We start from the raw sequence: 17,265 nt of genomic DNA, 5'->3' as shown, positions 1-17,265 counted from the left end.
GTACATGGCAGTGGCATCCTTACCCGCCTGGTGGGTCCTGCCTTGCCCAGGGCTGCTCTTTGGCCCATCGCCTGCTGCGTTGAAGGCAGAGATACAGATCAAGTACTTAGAGTAACTGGTGAGGTTCTTCAGCCGAATGCTTGTCTCCGGGTGGAAAAGGACCTTCACTTTTTCCGTGTCATTCTGACTCTCCTCCTGCCAGTAGTAAACCTAATTGGAAGAGAAAGGGTTACTTAATGTGGATTTTTACCCTGCCTCTCTAAAGTTGCCATCTGTTTCTCTGCTGCCTCTAACTCACCCCCCACGACATGTTATAAATTAATGATTTTTGAACCTCTTTCTCTCTCTTTGCTGTGTCCATTGGACTTCCGGTAAGGAGCAAATAAAATTTGACATAGTTTGAAGGAAATGGAAAGGTAGAAAGCAGGAGAGAAGTGTCTTCCTCCCTCTCTCATCCCATAATGATTGGGGTCATCTATTGAAACTGAGCAGCAAGAGATTCAGGCCAGGCAAAAGGCGTAACTGATTTATGGAATTCTTGCTGCAAGTTAACGTAAGAACACCAGAAAAGTCCTGAAGGATCTGTCCAATGCTCCATCTAGTCCAGTCTCCTGTTCTCACAGTGGCCAACCACATGCGCTCTCCCACCTGTGGTTTCCAGCAACTGGTATTCAGAAGCTTTGCTGCCTCCAACCATGGAATCACCATTGCTAGTCACCATTCATAGTCCTCTCTTCTGGGAATTTGTCCAGTGCTCCTTTAAAGCCATCCAAGCTGGTGGCTATCATCACTTATTGTGGGAGTGAGTTGCACAGCTCAGCTATGCACTGTGTGAATTGCCGTCCTGAATCTTCCAACATTCAACATCCGAGATGTAGCTTTAAGATAAGATTAGGCTAATTGGTGGAGGAGAAGAGGTCCAGCCATGGTTATTACTAGCCACAAGGATAATAGCCTTTACCAAAGGTGTCATGGGCTTTGAAGACACTCAAACTCAGGACGCAAGAGAGAAATGTGCTAAGAGGAAGGCATACTTGGCAAACCCTCACTGTGATCAACTCCTGCCCAGAAACCAATGTCCCCACTGTGGAAGGACTTGTGGATCCAGAATTGGCCTCCACAGTCACTTATGGACTCAGTGTTAAAACCGTGTTTATGGAAGACAATCTTACTCGGCTACGAGTGATTGTCAAAGAAGAAGAATTACTAGCCACAAGGGTTCTGCATATCAGTGTGGGGGAGGGGGCAACTCAGGGTGGAGCTACTGCCCAGCCACCCTGCTTGGGTGCTTCTCAGGATGCACCTGGTTGCCATGGTGAGAGATAGGGTGCTCTCTTAGATGGACCCCTAGGGCTGCTCTCACGACCACGCCACACCTGGTGGAAAAACTGCAGACACTCTCTTCTCCCCCTAACGACACCCCAGCAGGAACCCCACCTTGGCTGTGGGACAGCCGCAAATGGGTGTAACAGTTAATTGATCCTCTCCTGCACAAACTGGGAGCCTGACCCGAGAGCCCAGCCAAGACTCTGCCTTGGTGCTACGAGCCAAGCGATTAGAACAGCCTGTGCACAAACAAAAGCGGAAAACACACAAATTGTTATAGCAGGTAGCTTGCTCCTGCCAAGAGGCGATGCCAGATCATTTCCATTGGCTCAGCTTCGCTCCATTTGCTGCTCTGACACACAGGTGGGGGGAGGGATGAGCCAGGCAACGAGCGCCAGCCAAGTCGCAGGGCTTGCAAGCAGCAGGCTGCTTGTGGCCTCTCAAAGCGACAGAACTGCAACAGAGCCACGGCCGAGTGGCTAGAGCATCGGACTAGGACCTGGGAGAGGCCTGGGTTCGAATCCCCACTTGCCTATGACGATCACTGGATGACCTTGGGGGCCCGTCACTGCCTCTTGGTATAGTCGACCTCACAGGGGTGTTGTGAGGATAAATTGAGGGTAGAGACCTATTTATGCCAACTTAAGCTCAGTGTGGGGGGAAAAGTTGGGAAAGAAATAATGAATTAAGGACCTAGGAGACCTGGGTTCGAATCACCGTACGGCCGTGAAGCTCGCTGTGTGACCCTAGAAGCCAGTGATGGTCTCTCTCAGCCTAACCTACCTCACAGGGATGTTGTGGGGATTAAATAAGTAGGGTGAGAAACACGTACACCACCTTGAGCTCCCAGGAAAGAAACACGGGATGCAAATGCAATAAATAGTATTAAATATAAATAAAGAAGAAATATTGAGTATGATCCTAGATCTAGCGCCACTAATGGATATACAGGTGGCGGCCATGAGTGTGCCCACCCGGTGGCGTAGGAAGGGGGGTGCGGTGGGTGTGGGCTGCTCCAGGTGTTATCACAGAGGGGGGTGACCATAGGGCCTGGCCTGCAGTGCACCTGAGTCACATGTCTCTCCTGGGGAGTGACGCGGTGGCTCGGGCACCAGCAGGCTCCGCGCTGCCCGAAACGGCAACATGGGGCTGGCGGACTCTGTGGAGGTTCTGTGCAGCATGCTCTGCCCTGGCTTGCCCCTGTTGGGATTCCATTCCACCCTTTGCTGCAGACATGGGATTGTTGTGTGTCACATGTCTGTTTACATTCCAGCACAGATTGATGGCGTGAGCAGAACTTCCGCTCTGTAACGCTTTTGTTTTTAGTCTCTCTCCGAGAAGACAGCAAGGAGAGATGCCATGTTTTCTTTGTCCTGATTTATGTATAATAAATGCGTAGTTTAGTATGTGTTTACAGCCTCAAGCCTCTTCTGTTGTGCAGCTTACACTGCTGAGTAAAGTGTGCACAAGTCTGCAAGCTTGAGTCACTGATCACGTCGGAGCAGAGGTCGAGGGATCTCCATAGCGGCAAGGCTGAAGGGAGACGCTCCAGCTGGGGCCGAGCCAGCTGGCCTTTCAACCCTCTGATTCCGACAGCCCCGCTCCCGGGTGCCCAGGGCATTTGCACTGCCCTGGGCACCCGAGCAGCTAGCTAAGCCAATGTGCCCATCCCACCCCCAGCTGGGGTTGGCATACCAGCTGCTCCCTTCCTGGACAAGGAGGAACTGGCCCCAGTCTCTGCTCTGCCATTATCCAGATCAGATCTGCCACACTGCAATGGTAATCTCCAAGTCCTGTGCAAAGACTTACCACTGAAAAGGCACAAAAGGAAAAAGGGATTGGGAGGGTTGAGGAAAAATTCCACTTATTGGAGCTAATTGTTGGAGAGAGTCTAAATCCATCATTGCTCAGATACCAGTTATTGGGGATCTGCATGTTGCTCATGCACTTTCTTTCTGATCTTGTTTGTGATTTTAAGTCACTGCAAGCTGCCTGTTGCAGGTGCCTCTCTTTTTGCATCTGGGTCATGCCACATGTGAAGTGACCTGGCTGCAGCAGAGAGGAATAGCCGGCCCCCATCTCCGTGCCCAAGTCTTATGGAAGTTGGAATTATTAATGATAATAGGAAGAAGTTTTGCAGTAGTGGACACACAGAGAGAGCACTTGCCTTGTAGCCTTGGATATTCCCATTCTGGCTGTCGACTGGTGGAGGGTCCCAGGCAACTTCTAGCTGGCTTGCGGAGAGCGCACTTATCTGGATGTTCTGGGGCGGCATCGCTGGTGCTGGAGGAAGAGAGAAGAGGGGAACAGAGAGGGCAGAGAAGGAGAATGAGAAGTGAATGTCAGAGCTGGCATCTTGAGCTGGGAGGGGGGATTCAGGCTGCGGTGGGGGCGTGTTATTGGGTTATTGTTCTTATTTTGATTTTATAGATTGTGAGTTTATTCTGTGAACTGCTCTGAGACCTCCGGGTGTAGGGCGCTATATAAATTCAAATAATAATAAAAATAATACAAGCACACAAGTTGTGTTCCCCAGAGGCTGCTCTTGCCTCTTACAAAGTGTTTGGAAACCTTGCCCACTCCTTTAAACAAACAGTGTTGAAAGCAGCAAACACATTCTGCACCAAAAGTGCACACAGAATGCTTTTAAAAGCAGGAGGCAATGCATTCGGAATGAATTAAAGGATGCAGAGAGAGCGCTGTTTGCATCATGGATCGAGGAATTCAATTCGCACAGAGGTCTCCTCGAACAATTCTGCTGGGGGCTTGCATTCAACAGGGAGGGATAACAAGTAGGGGGTTGGATTCTGCCTGGCTGTTCTGTTTTTATTATGTGTGTTTTGTCAATTTCAGGCAATAGTTCACCCAACCCTTCAAGACCGGATTACTGCAATGCGCTCCAAGTGGGGCTTCCCTTGAACTTGAAGCTGCAGCCAGTGCAGAATGCTGCAACACAATTGCTGACAGGAGTGAGGCCATGCCAGCACATAACACCTCTGCTCAGAGATCTGCACTGGTTGCCACTTCGCTACTGGTCCAAGTTCAAGGTGTTACTATTAACATTTTGGGACCAGTTTACCTACACCATCACCTTACCCCACAGGTGCCCACTCGACTGTGTTGATATGCTGAACTGGCATAGTTACAAGTGCCACATAATATTTGCGCTGAACTTGCAAGAAATAAATCCTTTAATGTGGCAGCACTTACACTTTGGAATTCCCTGCCTATTGACATCAGGCAGGCGCCTTCACTGAACTGTTTTCGGGATCTGCTTAAAACATTATTGTTTTTGCAAACCTATCCAGACATTACACGTGCTTTATGACTGTATAGCTACTGTTGTTCTAAGCATGTTCTGAATATTTTAAAATAGCTTTTCTGTTTTTTATCAATAAGCCTAAAGTATGTATGTATATATATATATATATATATGCAGGTTTTGGTGTCCTCGGGTGTCTTCCCGTGTAAAAGTTGGGGTGTCTAGGCGACGTTTCGACGAGGTCTCACTCGTCATCTTCAGGCTGGTGCTTTCGGCTTCTTGTTACTGGAACAGAGCAGGATCTCAGTGTTTGAGTTCCTATAAATACTGTTGAGGAGGTGTGGTGTATAGCCTCCAATGTTCTGGGCAGAGAGGAAGTTCCCAGGCTAGTGTGCCTTTTCTTCTTTTGTTCCTTGATTGCTTGAGGGATATCTTGAGTGATTTCTTGAGTGATATCCTGAGTACCACTTAGGTGGGTCATTAGGTGTGGATTAGTTGCTAAAGCCTTTGTGTCTTGACCTCTTGAACTTTGTGAAGAGTTTTTCTGAGAAGATGGCTGTACTGCATTTAGTTGTGCTCTGGCTTGGCTTCGTGTATAGGGGCGAGCTGTGGTTTTGTGGCCTGTGCCAGCCAGATCTGTGTAGGGATTGCAGGGGGGTGCAGCATCCGGAGGTGCCACCATGGTTTGGCTACTCAAGCAATTAAGGAACAAAAGAAGAAAAGGCACACTAGCCTGGGAACTTCCTCTCTGCCCAGAACATTGGAGGCTATACACCACACCTCCTCAACAGTATTTATAGGAACTCAAACACTGAGATCCTGCTCTGTTCCAGTAACAAGAAGCCGAAAGCACCAGCCTGAAGATGACGAGTGAGACCTCGTCGAAACGTCGCCTAGACACCCCAACTTTTACACGGGAAGACACCCGAGGACACCAAAACCTGCATTCCTGTACCCGTGAAAATCTACGAAAGCAAATATATATATATATATATATATATATGCAGGTTTTGGTGTCCTCGGGTGTCTTCCCGTGTAAAAGTTGGGGTGTCTAGGCGACGTTTCGACGAGGTCTCACTCGTCATCTTCAGGCTGGTGCTTTCGGCTTCTTGTTACTGGAACAGAGCAGGATCTCAGTGTTTGAGTTCCTATAAATACTGTTGAGGAGGTGTGGTGTATAGCCTCCAATGTTCTGGGCTGAGAGGAAGTTCCCAGGCTAGTGTGCCTTTTCTTCTTTTGTTCCTTAATTGCTTGAGGGATATCTTGAGTGATTTCTTGAGTGATATCCTGAGTACCACTTAGGTGGGTCATTAGGTGTGGATTAGTTGCTAAAGCCTTTGTGTCTTGACCTCTTGAACTTTGTGAAGAGTTTTTCTGAGAAGATGGCTGTACTGCACTTAGTTGTGCTCTGGCTTGGCTTCGTGTATAGGGGCGAGCTGTGGTTTTGTGGTCTGTGCCAGCCAGATCTGTGTAGGGATTGCAGGGGGGTGCAGCATCCGGAGGTGCCACCATGGTTTGGCTACTGGATGGTGTCTGTAATTTATCTGTGGAGAGGGTCTGGGTTTGGGTCTGGTGTGGTTGATTGGTGATGGCGTTCTGTGTGCCTCTGGATCTGGTGTCAGTTTTTGTGGGGAGGGCTAATTTCCAGATGTCTGGCAAGCGGGATGTGTCGTCACGCTTGTTCATGTTGTGAGGGTGTTTCTCTATCTCGATGGCTTCCATGATTATTCTCTTGTGGTGATGTTCCATGTTAGAGAGCAATTTGGAATCTGCAAAATTAATTTCGTGTCCTGTTTCTTTCATGTGTTGGAAAAGAGAGGAAGTTTTTTCTTCTTTTTTGACGGCATTCTTGTGTTCTGCGATACGTGCATTTATTCGTCTGTTTGTTTGTCCAATGTACGTGGCTGGGCAGACTTTGCAGGGTATTTCATAGACCCCTTGGTTTTCCAACTGGATTTTATCCTTGGGGTTTCTGAGGATATTGGCTATCTTTTGGTTGGCGCAAAAGGCTGTTTTGATATTGTGTTTATGGAGGATTTTGCTAATTTTATCTGTAGTGCCCTTGATATAAGGAAGGAGGGCCATGCCATTGTTTTCTTCTGTGTCTTGGTTTTTGGGGGGTGTTTCTTTTTGGATTAGCTTCGTAACCCTGTTTTGCTGGTATCCATTGGCAATTAACACATTTGAGAGATTCTGTAACTCAGTTGTCAAGTGGTCTTTGTCAGCCAGGCGTTTGGTTCTGGAGATGAGAGTCTTGGCTACGGAGTTTATTTGTGCAGGGTGGTGGTGTGATTGAGCAAGTAAGTAGCGGTTGGTGTGTGTTTTTTTCCGGTAGATAGTGTGTCCTAGGGAGCCATCAGGTTTTTTGTAGATTAGGACGTCAAGGAAGGGAAGTTGGTTGTTGGCTTCTATTTCCATAGTGAATTGTATTTTGGGGTGTAGGCTGTTGAGATGTGTGAGGAAGCTGTCCAGTTTTTCCTTCCCGTGTGGCCAAATTACAAAGGTGTCGTCAACATATCTGAGCCAAAGTTTGGGTTTGTGTTCTGACTTGTCTAAAGCACCAATCAACCACACCAGACCCAAACCCAGACCCTCTCCACAGATAAATTACAGACACCATCCAGTAGCCAAACCATGGTGGCACCTCCGGATGCTGCACCCCCCTGCAATCCCTACACAGATCTGGCTGGCACAGACCACAAAACCACAGCTCGCCCCTATACACGAAGCCAAGCCAGAGCACAACTAAGTGCAGTACAGCCATCTTCGCAGAAAAACTCTTCACAAAGTTCAAGAGGTCAAGACACAAAGGCTTTAGCAACTAATCCACACCTAATGACCCACCTAAGTGGTACTCAGGATATCACTCAAGAAATCACTCAAGATATCCCTCAAGCAATTAAGGAACAAAAGAAGAAAAGGCACACTAGCCTGGGAACTTCCTCTCGGCCCAGAACATTGGAGGCTATACACCACACCTCCTCAACAGTATTTATAGGAACTCAAACACTGAGATCCTGCTCTGTTCCAGTAACAAGAAGCCGAAAGCACCAGCCTGAAGATGACGAGTGAGACCTCGTCGAAACGTCGCCTAGACACCCCAACTTTTACACGGGAAGACACCCGAGGACACCAAAACCTGCATTCCTGTACCCGTGAAAATCTACGAAAGCATATATATATATATATATATATATATATATATATATATAAGCACTTAAGAGGCATGAGGCTAAGTGTTCTTCCATACCAAATGAAAGGAAACCCCCACACTTAGAAAGCTAGGGAGAAAACTCCTAGCCTAGGCTTTTCCGTTGACATGCTAGCTTTCTCTGCACAGGGATGTGATTTCCAGGGGGAGAATTCCATTACAGCAGAGCCAGCCCTGGTCTGAAACAGTATTCTCATCCTGAGTTAGATATCAAACCTGCTGCTTTGGGATACTTGTGTGGCATCCGTAAGACCAGCTGCTCCTTGGGCGCATTTGCTCCTTGCACGAGAGATGGCCTGCTAGCACATCTTTATGCAGAACCAGGGCATGGGGAGGGGTGGAGGAAGGGGTGGGTGGTGGGTGCTGTTAGGATATAGTTCCATTCCACCTTTAGAACAGGCATGTGGAGTTGTTGTATGTCACATGTCTGTTTCCTTCCAGGACAGTCTGCTGGGAACTTCTGTTGTGTATAGCTTTTGCCTATGCTGCTGTTTGCTTGGGCACAAAGGGAAGCAGACATGTTTTCCCTTTGTCCTGCTGCTGAATAAATGCTTTTCCCAGTAGTGATGTATGGAAGTGAGAGCTGGACCATAAAGAAGGCTGATTGCTGAAGAATTGATGCTTTTGAATTATGGTGTTGGAGGAGACTCTTGAGAGTCCCATGGACTGCAAGAAGATCAAACCTCTCCATTCTGAAGGAAATCAGCCCTGAGTGCTCACTGGAAGGACAGGTCCTGAAGCTGAGGCTCCAATACTTTGGCCACCTCATGAGAAGAGAAGACTCCCTGGAAAAGACCCTGATGTTGGGAAAGATGGAGGGCCCAAGGAGAAGGGGACAACAGAGGACGAGATGGTTGGACAGTGTTCAACAAGGCTACCAGCATGAGTTTGACCAAACTGCAGGAGGCAGTGGAAGACAGGAGTGCCTGGCATGCTCTGGATATGGGGTCACGTAGAACCGGACACGACTAAATGACTAAACAACAACAACAACAAATATGCTTACATATGCCTCTGTCCGCTACTTCTGTTGTGAAGAGTTCTTATCTCTGCTGGCTTGCGTGCTCAGTCCCTAAAGGTCTCTGAGGCTTGAATCACAGTTTTTGATGCTGTTCCAAGAACTGGAGTTTGTCTGGCTGCTGGCCGGAGGGCTGGAGCCAGCTGGGGGCCTGCCAATTGCCCCCGTCTCCCCGGATGCATCCCAACAGGTGCAGGCCACCCCGGGTGTCACCACTGAGGGGGGTCACAAAATGCTGGGCAGCACTTACCGCAGGGCCTGCAGCACATCCGAGCCACATGTCTCTTCTGGAAGAGAGGCGGTGGCTTGGGCGCACACAGGCTCCGTGCTGCCCAAACGGTCTGCCCGCTGGAGGGCAGCTGAGTGGGAGGAGGCAGGCAGACTCCAGAGGCCCCGCAGTGCACCCTGCCCCTATGGGCGTCTCACCCCTCCCTCGCCCTGCCCCTATGAATGGCTTGCCCTGCCCCTGGGCGTGCCACCCCAGGCGCCCGAGCGGCTTGCTCCGAACCCACTTAAGCCTGTTTTGCGCTTTTGCTAGGAACGAACTTTTACAGGGGTGTCGAAGTGAGACCAGAAAGCAGCAAGCTGCCTGCAGATGGTCTTGTCATAACCTCTGCCCACGGTGCTTGAGAGTTGCTGCCTCCTCCCTCCCCACCCATTTAACGGGCTGCAAATGGAAGCCATAAACTGTTTGCCACCCAAGGAAGGCGAGAGAACCCTCCTTAGTTGCTCCTCCTGAGGCCTTTTTCTTCACGGACAGTGACCTTCGCCAGCTGCGTGGTCGTTATATATTTATATATTTCCGCTCCCTCCTTCTCTCTGGGGTTACGAAATAAAATAGTAATTAACACCCACTCAGCCTGACACCAACTATTTATTTTGTTCTAACTGCGCCGCTTCCGTATTATCGCTGCCCACCCTGCCGTTAATGGAAATGTTAATAACCACAGCCAGGTTGTTGTGACAGATGCTTGGGCTCATTATCAGAAATTCTTATTTACCGCTCCATTAAGCGACAGAATCGCACACCCCAAAGAAAAAAGAAAAAAAAGGAGGAGAAGAAACAATTCAATCAAAACTAACTGGAGGAATTTTATGAGCTGCATTAATAATCCAAAACATAAATAAAGTTGATGGCAGTTTGGGGTGGTTTTTTCTTTTTGTTTCTTACTGCAGGTCTGCCACTGGCAACTCAGTTGCAAGATAGGACAATTAAAAAGCAAGAGGCAAAATGGAGAATAGCCATTAGACTAGTGCTTAATTAAAACTGATTATCATTATTATTAATAATAACAACAGGAATAATGACACAACATTTGCTAAAATCATTCTTAGTTAGACAAGCCTATCCAGAGGTTTACAAAGCAGATGCAAGTTCTAATCTGTTTTTAGTCCATTGTTATTTTAACTTTTTTTAAAAAAAGTTTTACATTATTGGTAATTTTACATACTGATAATCTATCTTTTTTTGTAAACTGCTTTGAGGTGAGTTTTTGTTTTTGTTTTTTTAGAATCAAGCGGTATACTGTGGAACAGAATCCGTTGCGGAAGCACGTTCGACTTCCGAAACATTCGAATTCTGAGGCGCAGCTTCCGACTGGCTGACAGCTAGGCTTTTTGAAGATCAGAAGCCACGTTGGACATTTGGGTTCTGAGGAACGTTCGAAAACTGGAACCCGAACGTCCGGCTTTTCGACGTTCGGGAGCCGAAACGTTCCAAAATGGAGGCGTTTGGGAACCGAGGTTTGACTGTATAAACTTTGAGAAAACTGCATCATCTATTAATGACTACTGCCTTTCCAAAGGTACCTGGTGCTCAAGAGAGCGCAAATGAATGTTGCTTCATAAACAGAATCCCTCTAGCTAGAAAAGTCTCTTGTGGATCTCACTGGAAAAATAGCTGCAGACAGCAGGTGAGTTCATGGCTGCACCATGCTGGTCCTTTTCGGGCGCTGGGGGAGAAAGGGGTGGCAAAAGGTGCCTCTCGTGGGCCATATGCATTCGTGCCACTAGGAACCTGATAAACTCAGGCCAAAGAGATAAATTGGCAGAAAACTGGCAAAAGCTTAATGACATGTAGAAGTTCTCTGCCCCTGCTCTAGGGGGTGGGATGTGTTTGGGGCCTGGCTATGTCTACAGAGGTTAGGCACAGACCTGCTGCACTCTATTAGTGGTTAGAGTTATGTTCTTGTTTATTTATATGCCACCTTTAAGCCCAAACAGCGCCCCCCCCTCAGGTGGTTCACACAGAATAACATACAAATGCAAAGTCCAGAGTGTCTGGCTGGGATTTAGGAGACCAGGGTTCAAATCCCACTCAGCTATGAAGCTCACTGAGTGACACTGGAAGCCAGTCATTGCCTCTATCTGCCTAATCTACCTCACAGGGGTGTTCTGAGGATTAAAGAGGACTAGGAATTGGGAATTCAAATCCCTCACTTGGCCGTGAAGCTCCTCAGTAGTGGACCCTCTCCCTTCCTGTGGTTTCCAGAAATCGGGATTCAGAAGCATCTGTGGAGGCAGCACTTAGCCATTGTGGCAAGTAGCCACTGAGAGCCCTCCCCTCCGTGAGGGTCAAATGGTCATCTAGTCCAACCCCCTCCAATGTGGGGATCACAGCAAAATCTTAGGGGAAGTCCTGAATTTTAAAGGGGCGTCACTGTGAAATGAAATTCACCAGAGTGCCATAGAATTTCACAGGTGCCCTATATTTCATGGCGCTGAAGCTCTATTGAAAACCCACAGAAGCGCTGCAGACCCTCTTGTTCCTGGAATTCTGATCTGGGCCCAGCCATGACTGCGTTGTGGGTCACAAGGCACCAGCTGGAAACCCACATCCGAGTGGATCTACAGTGGATGCTCGGGTTGCGAACGTGATCTGTGAGGGATGCACGTTCACAACCTGCAGCGTTCGCAACCCACAGCAGCATGTCTGCGCACGTGCGGGTTGCGATTCAGCGCTTCTACGCATGCACAAAGTGTGAGTTAGGCCTTCTGCGCATGTGCGACCCCCGAAACCTGGAAATAATCCGTTCTGGTACTTCCGGGTTTCGGCGGGTCTGTAACCTGAAAAAACGCAACCTGAAGTGTCTGTAACCCGAGGTATGACTGTACTGGGAAAATGAAATGCACGTTTCTGTACAGAACCAGCCATTTATGCTAACCTGACAGTGTGTTCAAAAACAACAGCAGCTTAACAATTCTTAAGAAATCATTGGGGACTCCAAAGCATTCGCTTAAATCATGGCGTGGGGAGGGGCAGAAACCCCAGAAGTACAAGCATATCTATGTTAGACATGGAGGAATTAATGGCCTCTCATATCCAAAAGGCACTGGCAATTCCAAGCTATGCGCTCCCTGCTAATCCCTTGCTGTCACACATATGCAAAGAGGGCTTGGTGTGGCATTTTTCCTGTGGCTTTAGGTGCCGGTTATCAAGCGTAACAGGTGCAGCAAAGAACCCCGAGGGCCTAAATGATGTTGTTGGCAAGCAAAGAGGCGCCATTTTCGTGGAAGCTCTCGTCTTCTGCTTGGGGATCCGATACAGCTTTTTCCTCCTTTGTATCTGGTTGCTACTTGGAGGAGGATTTGCTTTACCTTCCAGGCACAACCCCCTTGATGAATCACTCAAGAGAAAGGAAGAGCAAATAGCAGAAAAAGAGCAAGCCGTACAATTAATTAATTCTTTTTTTATACATATATAAAGGAATCGCTAACCGTGGCTTTGTAGCAGTGCCAAGACAGCAGAGAGTGCAAAGGCAGGAAATCAACTGGCGGTCCCAGACACACCCCCAGGCACAAACACAGGAGGAGGCTGGTGCCAGAAAGGGGTTGCCTCTGTTGTGCGCTCAGTGGTGGAATGGGAGACACGGGGCAACTCTATGCAGAACTTAGAAATTGTGCACACATGCAAAAAAGGAGACCGCGGCTGAGGTTCAGAACTGTTGCAGAAGGAACATGAGCACTGTCACTGACCACAAAGAAGCAACCTAAGTATACAAAGGTCAGGGTTACATTTTTCAGCAGGGAACAGAAGTGCAGCTGTAGCCAGATCTTGTTGGACTCCCATCACCCCAGACCACTGGCCACTTCCCCACATCCCTCCACCCCACAACCAGGGCCATGCTACCCATAGGCTCTAGGGGTGCGGGGCTCCGGGCTCTCAGGGGTGCCAGGCCGAGAGTCCGGAGCCTGAGAGTTGAGTCTGGGAAAGAGTCCACCTGTTGGTTGGAGCGCCGCGGTGGGCTCTTCTGCTGCGGGCAGCTCTGCGCCACGAGTTTGGGGGTGACAGAGCCAGCGAGACGCTGAGGCAGCCTGCTGGCTCCACCCTCCTGTGTGCCTGGGACTGGGCAACTGGGGTGGGTGGGGTGCCAGGCGGATCTTTGCACCCCGGCGCCGTATATGCTTAAGACAGCCCTGCCCAGGACCTCAGATTTGCTCCTACCATGTGGACTAAGACAATGCTAGCATCCCTATCCTGGCATAGCTATTCCACGTGGCTAGAATTCAGGTCGAAATGAGCTGGCAATTGCATGGACCATTTCCAATCCATGTAGGACTGAGCTGAGACAGCTTAGGTGGTAGAGCACGAGACTCTTGATCTCAGGGTTGCGGGCAAAAGATTCCTGCACTGCAGGGGGTGGGACTAGATGATCCTTGTGGTCCTTTCCAACTCTATGATTCTATGGGGGGGGGGAGATGTCGTCTGGTACTCCTGATCCCAGGTGGTGATGTTCAAGAAGAAGCAGCGGAGACATCACTGAAGGATCTGGACCATGGGTAGGCAACCTAAGGCCCGGGGGCCAGACCTGGCCACATCACCTTCTAAATCCGGCCCACGGACGGTCCAGGAATCAGTGTGTTTTTACATGTGTGCTTTTATTTAAAATGCATCTCTGGGTTATTTGTTGGGCATAGGAGTTCGTTCATCTCCCCCCAATATAGTCTAGCCCCCCACAAGGTCTGAGGGACAGTGGACCGGCCCCCTGCTGAGAAAGTTTGCTGACCTCTGATTCTGATTAAAGAATGGGTGCAGAGGGATAGATATTAATTCAATTGCCCTGCAGCCTGACCAAAAGAAAAAAATTAAATGTTTTTGATCTGGTCACCCAATGATCTGATCAGCCAATGTTGTGCCCTTTGGATGCTGCTGGACTCCTGGCTCCCATCATCCCTGACCGTTGACCTGGAGGGCACCAGGGTGGGAAAGGTTGATCTCCAGACCATCTCCCAGACTGACCTGGGGTTCCATGGTAGATGTACAGCAGAGAGGTCAATTTGGAAAAGGGGTTCCCTGGGGTGGGGTGCAAAGGGTCTTAGCTCAGTGGCAGAGCCCATTCATTAGCTTGGAACATTTTTCAGACCATTTAATCATAAAACAGAATATCCTGGCTTCCGTCTCTACCACCTGCCATTTTGAAATTGATATTTTAGTGTGGCAGCACCTAAACTTTGGAACTCCCTGCCTATTGACATCAGGCAGGTGCCTTCACTGTCCTCTATTTGCCGCCTGCTGAGAACCTTTTTGTTTGGACAACCCTACCCAGATATAAATAGTATGAAAGAAATAAAAGAAGCAAATAAAAAGGAGGTGATGGAAAAAGACCCTTAGGGCCCAAGACCCCCAAGACCTCTGCCAGGGAATGAAGGCAATGCAGGGAAGGTGGACAAAAATCCCAACCTTGTCTAAGGCAGCTTCTGCTATTCCCCTGGAGGGTCTGAATGAATGAATCTTTATTTGTGTCAGCCATCGGCCATGGCAATAAAACAACACTACGATATACAAAGAATAGAATTAAAAAGTCAATTACATAAAATACATTTTAGGGTTTTGAATCAATAGTCAAATAGCGGATCTTATTCTGATTGCTCCAGCTAAAAACCTTGCAACCTTTGCTGTCACCTGCTCATCTTGATCTGCCAAGAGAAAGGACACTGTGGCAGTAGCTGGGCGACCCAGAATGGACAATAAAAGAGGGGTGATAATCTCATTCCTCAAGTCTTTATAAAGGGTGCAAGCCAGAAGGGCATGCGCCACCGATTCGGTACTGCCATCCCCTGGAGAGACTGACGTGAAGAGCAGAGCATCTTTTCCTAAGCTGCCTCAGTGACATTTTCTCATCAGTCCCTGCCTTGTCAGCCCCCCAAAGGCTAGACACATGATGTATGCCTGGAACATACCGCACAGCAGCTTTTTTTGCACCCCCCTGAAATGTAGCTTTCTGAGAGTTTAGAGCAGAGAGTTCAAGTTGAGAAAGGCAGAGATTAATGCCCATCCCTAACACGGACACAAGCACCTTGCCGATGGCAGGAACAGTCAACCCGGGGTGATGGAGAAATTCAGCTGAGAACAGGCGCTTGGCCACGCTCACCTTTTCCTTCCGAGGCTCCGAAGCAGGTGATCAATGACTCTTGGCAGGCCGGGATCCTGCTCTCTTTTTCTTTTTCACTGCCTCCCACAAATGTACCGTTAGGGTTGTCTTTAAATTCCCCTCAGCTACACATCACCACTGTTTTCTCTCTCAGAATTGCCTAGCTGGGAAAGCTGTACATCCCCCCCCCCCCCCGCAAGCCTTCTCCCAAAGAAGAAGAATCCGTTAATGATGGCTTCTCTCAGATTCTCCATTTTCCAGTCTTAAATTTAATTTGCCCCATTTCTGCTTATGTTTGCCTTTTTTTTTTAAAAAAAAGGAAAGATCCATGAGAAAGATTGTATGCATTTTTGCAACCTGTTTCCCCCTAGCATAATGCAATTTTGTTTGTAATTTTCACCAACATCCACATTTTTTGCATGCCCCTTTCGCTTATACATTCATTTTTATGATGCATGTTTGTACACACTCTGTAGGTGGAGAACTGCATGGTGAGGCTCAGAGAAAGGTGAGGTTCGCAAGGGAGAACTGTGCCTCAGTTTGCATATTGGTTTGAGCAGTGTGAATTTGGTAAGTTCATGATAAAATGGAACCTGAACAAATTCATCTCCCATCCCTGGGTGCGCTAAGTTGCGTAGGTGTGTCTTTTGGCAGACACTAGATTGCTGGGGCACCCTGATGCTTCTTTCTTGCTTGTAAGAAATAAGCATTCGTACTTAGAGTTTTCTAATCCATGATGCCTCCCTCAGTTTATAGAAAGGACCCCCCACCCCCTAATGAAGAGCCATTTACACAAAGGAGAGAAAGTAGGTCTCTTTTACAGCTTGCTATCTAGATTGATAGTCAAGAGCTAGTCAATGTGTGAATGATTCAAAGAAAGTGAGATGAATTGATGGCTGAATTTCAGCATGTCTCTCATTGATTCTGCAATTGTCCCAGAATTGAGCCTCTATTGTGCCGCCACATCCCTTTTTTTTGCAAATTAGTTTCAGTCCAGTTTTCCTCTAATTTCTCAAAGAGCTGAAATTCTCAAGTTAACTTTTCATACAGAAGCAGGAAGGATGATGGTGGTGGTGATGATTTTTCTCTAGGTTGCTGCTGGTGAAAGTAGCCCGTTTTTAGGGCAAGAAAGTAGAATCGTTTAAACTGGTGCTTCTCAAGCTATCTCATGTGGTGGACCAAGATTCCCCTCCCACAATGTGCCAGGAACTGGTGCCATATTTTGCCCCTGAAGAGTCGTCCCCCCAAAAAAACAACAACCCTGGGCCGTTGGAAAGTCACTGGGGACCAGCAGCTGATGTCTGATGAACTTGCACCAGTCTGCGGGCCACCACTTCAGTAGCACTGATTTAAACTAGACTGTGTTACCCAAATGAATTTGCTGCAACAGGGCATGGTGGTGATGGATACTCTTTTAAATGTATTGTTATCAAGAACATAAGCAGAACCTGCTGGGTCTGGCCAATGGCCCGTCTATTCCAGAATCCTCTTCTTACAGTAGCCACCAGATGTCCATGGGAAACTAGCAAAAGCAGGATTCAAGCACAAGAGTTCTCTCTTCTAGCAACTGGTATTCAGACACACTGCTGCCTCCAACTATGGAGGCCGAGCATAGCCATTGTGGCAAGTAGCCTTTGATAGAGTACAGATTCCTGCTGCAAGGAGCTTACAATAAAAATTGTCAACCTGGGGGAAACAGACGGCTTTTAATAGAGAGTTTGATCAGTTTGAAAACATTCTGGGGAACATATGCTCAGGGCAGCCTCATGCTCTAGTCACGGTTTCTCAGGGGAATCTGGTCAGCCACTGTTGCCACCAGAATGGTGGACTACATGGGCCTCCATCTTATCCAGCACATCCACAAATTCTTCAGGGAATAACAATGGCATCCCATAGTCTAGGGAAACGTCCTTTTAAGTGCACAGAGACTTAGCCATAGCTCACACAGGGCCTGAACAGTTGGAATCAATGCAATTAGTTAAGCGACTCATTTCACCTGAGCAGTTTAACACGGCTGCCCTCTTCTTCAGGGAACAGATTTTGGCATCAAAGGCCATTAATCAGACAGCGATTAAGG

At 48.1% G+C, this 17,265-nt stretch overlaps 1 protein-coding gene across 6 annotated transcripts in view; it reads right to left on the bottom strand.

The window, feature by feature from the left end:
- SDK1 (sidekick cell adhesion molecule 1) overlaps positions 1-17,265 on the bottom strand; it is a 588,002-nt gene that overhangs the window by 44,478 nt on the left and 526,259 nt on the right. For all 6 annotated transcript variants that reach the window (XM_077918733.1, XM_028706986.2, XM_077918736.1 and 3 more), the window contains 2 exons: positions 3,494-3,609; positions 24-210 (listed from right to left, as the gene is read on the bottom strand). In XM_077918733.1, the coding sequence (XP_077774859.1) occupies positions 24-210; positions 3,494-3,609 (303 nt within the window). The remainder of the gene's footprint in view (positions 1-23; positions 211-3,493; positions 3,610-17,265) is intronic.

The sequence above is a fragment of the Podarcis muralis genome, chromosome 14 (assembly GCF_964188315.1).
Source record: "Podarcis muralis chromosome 14, rPodMur119.hap1.1, whole genome shotgun sequence".
Lineage (NCBI taxonomy): Eukaryota > Metazoa > Chordata > Lepidosauria > Squamata > Lacertidae > Podarcis > Podarcis muralis.
The sequence above is the reverse complement of the archived record's forward strand: the minus strand, read 5'-3'. Positions and strand labels throughout refer to the sequence as shown.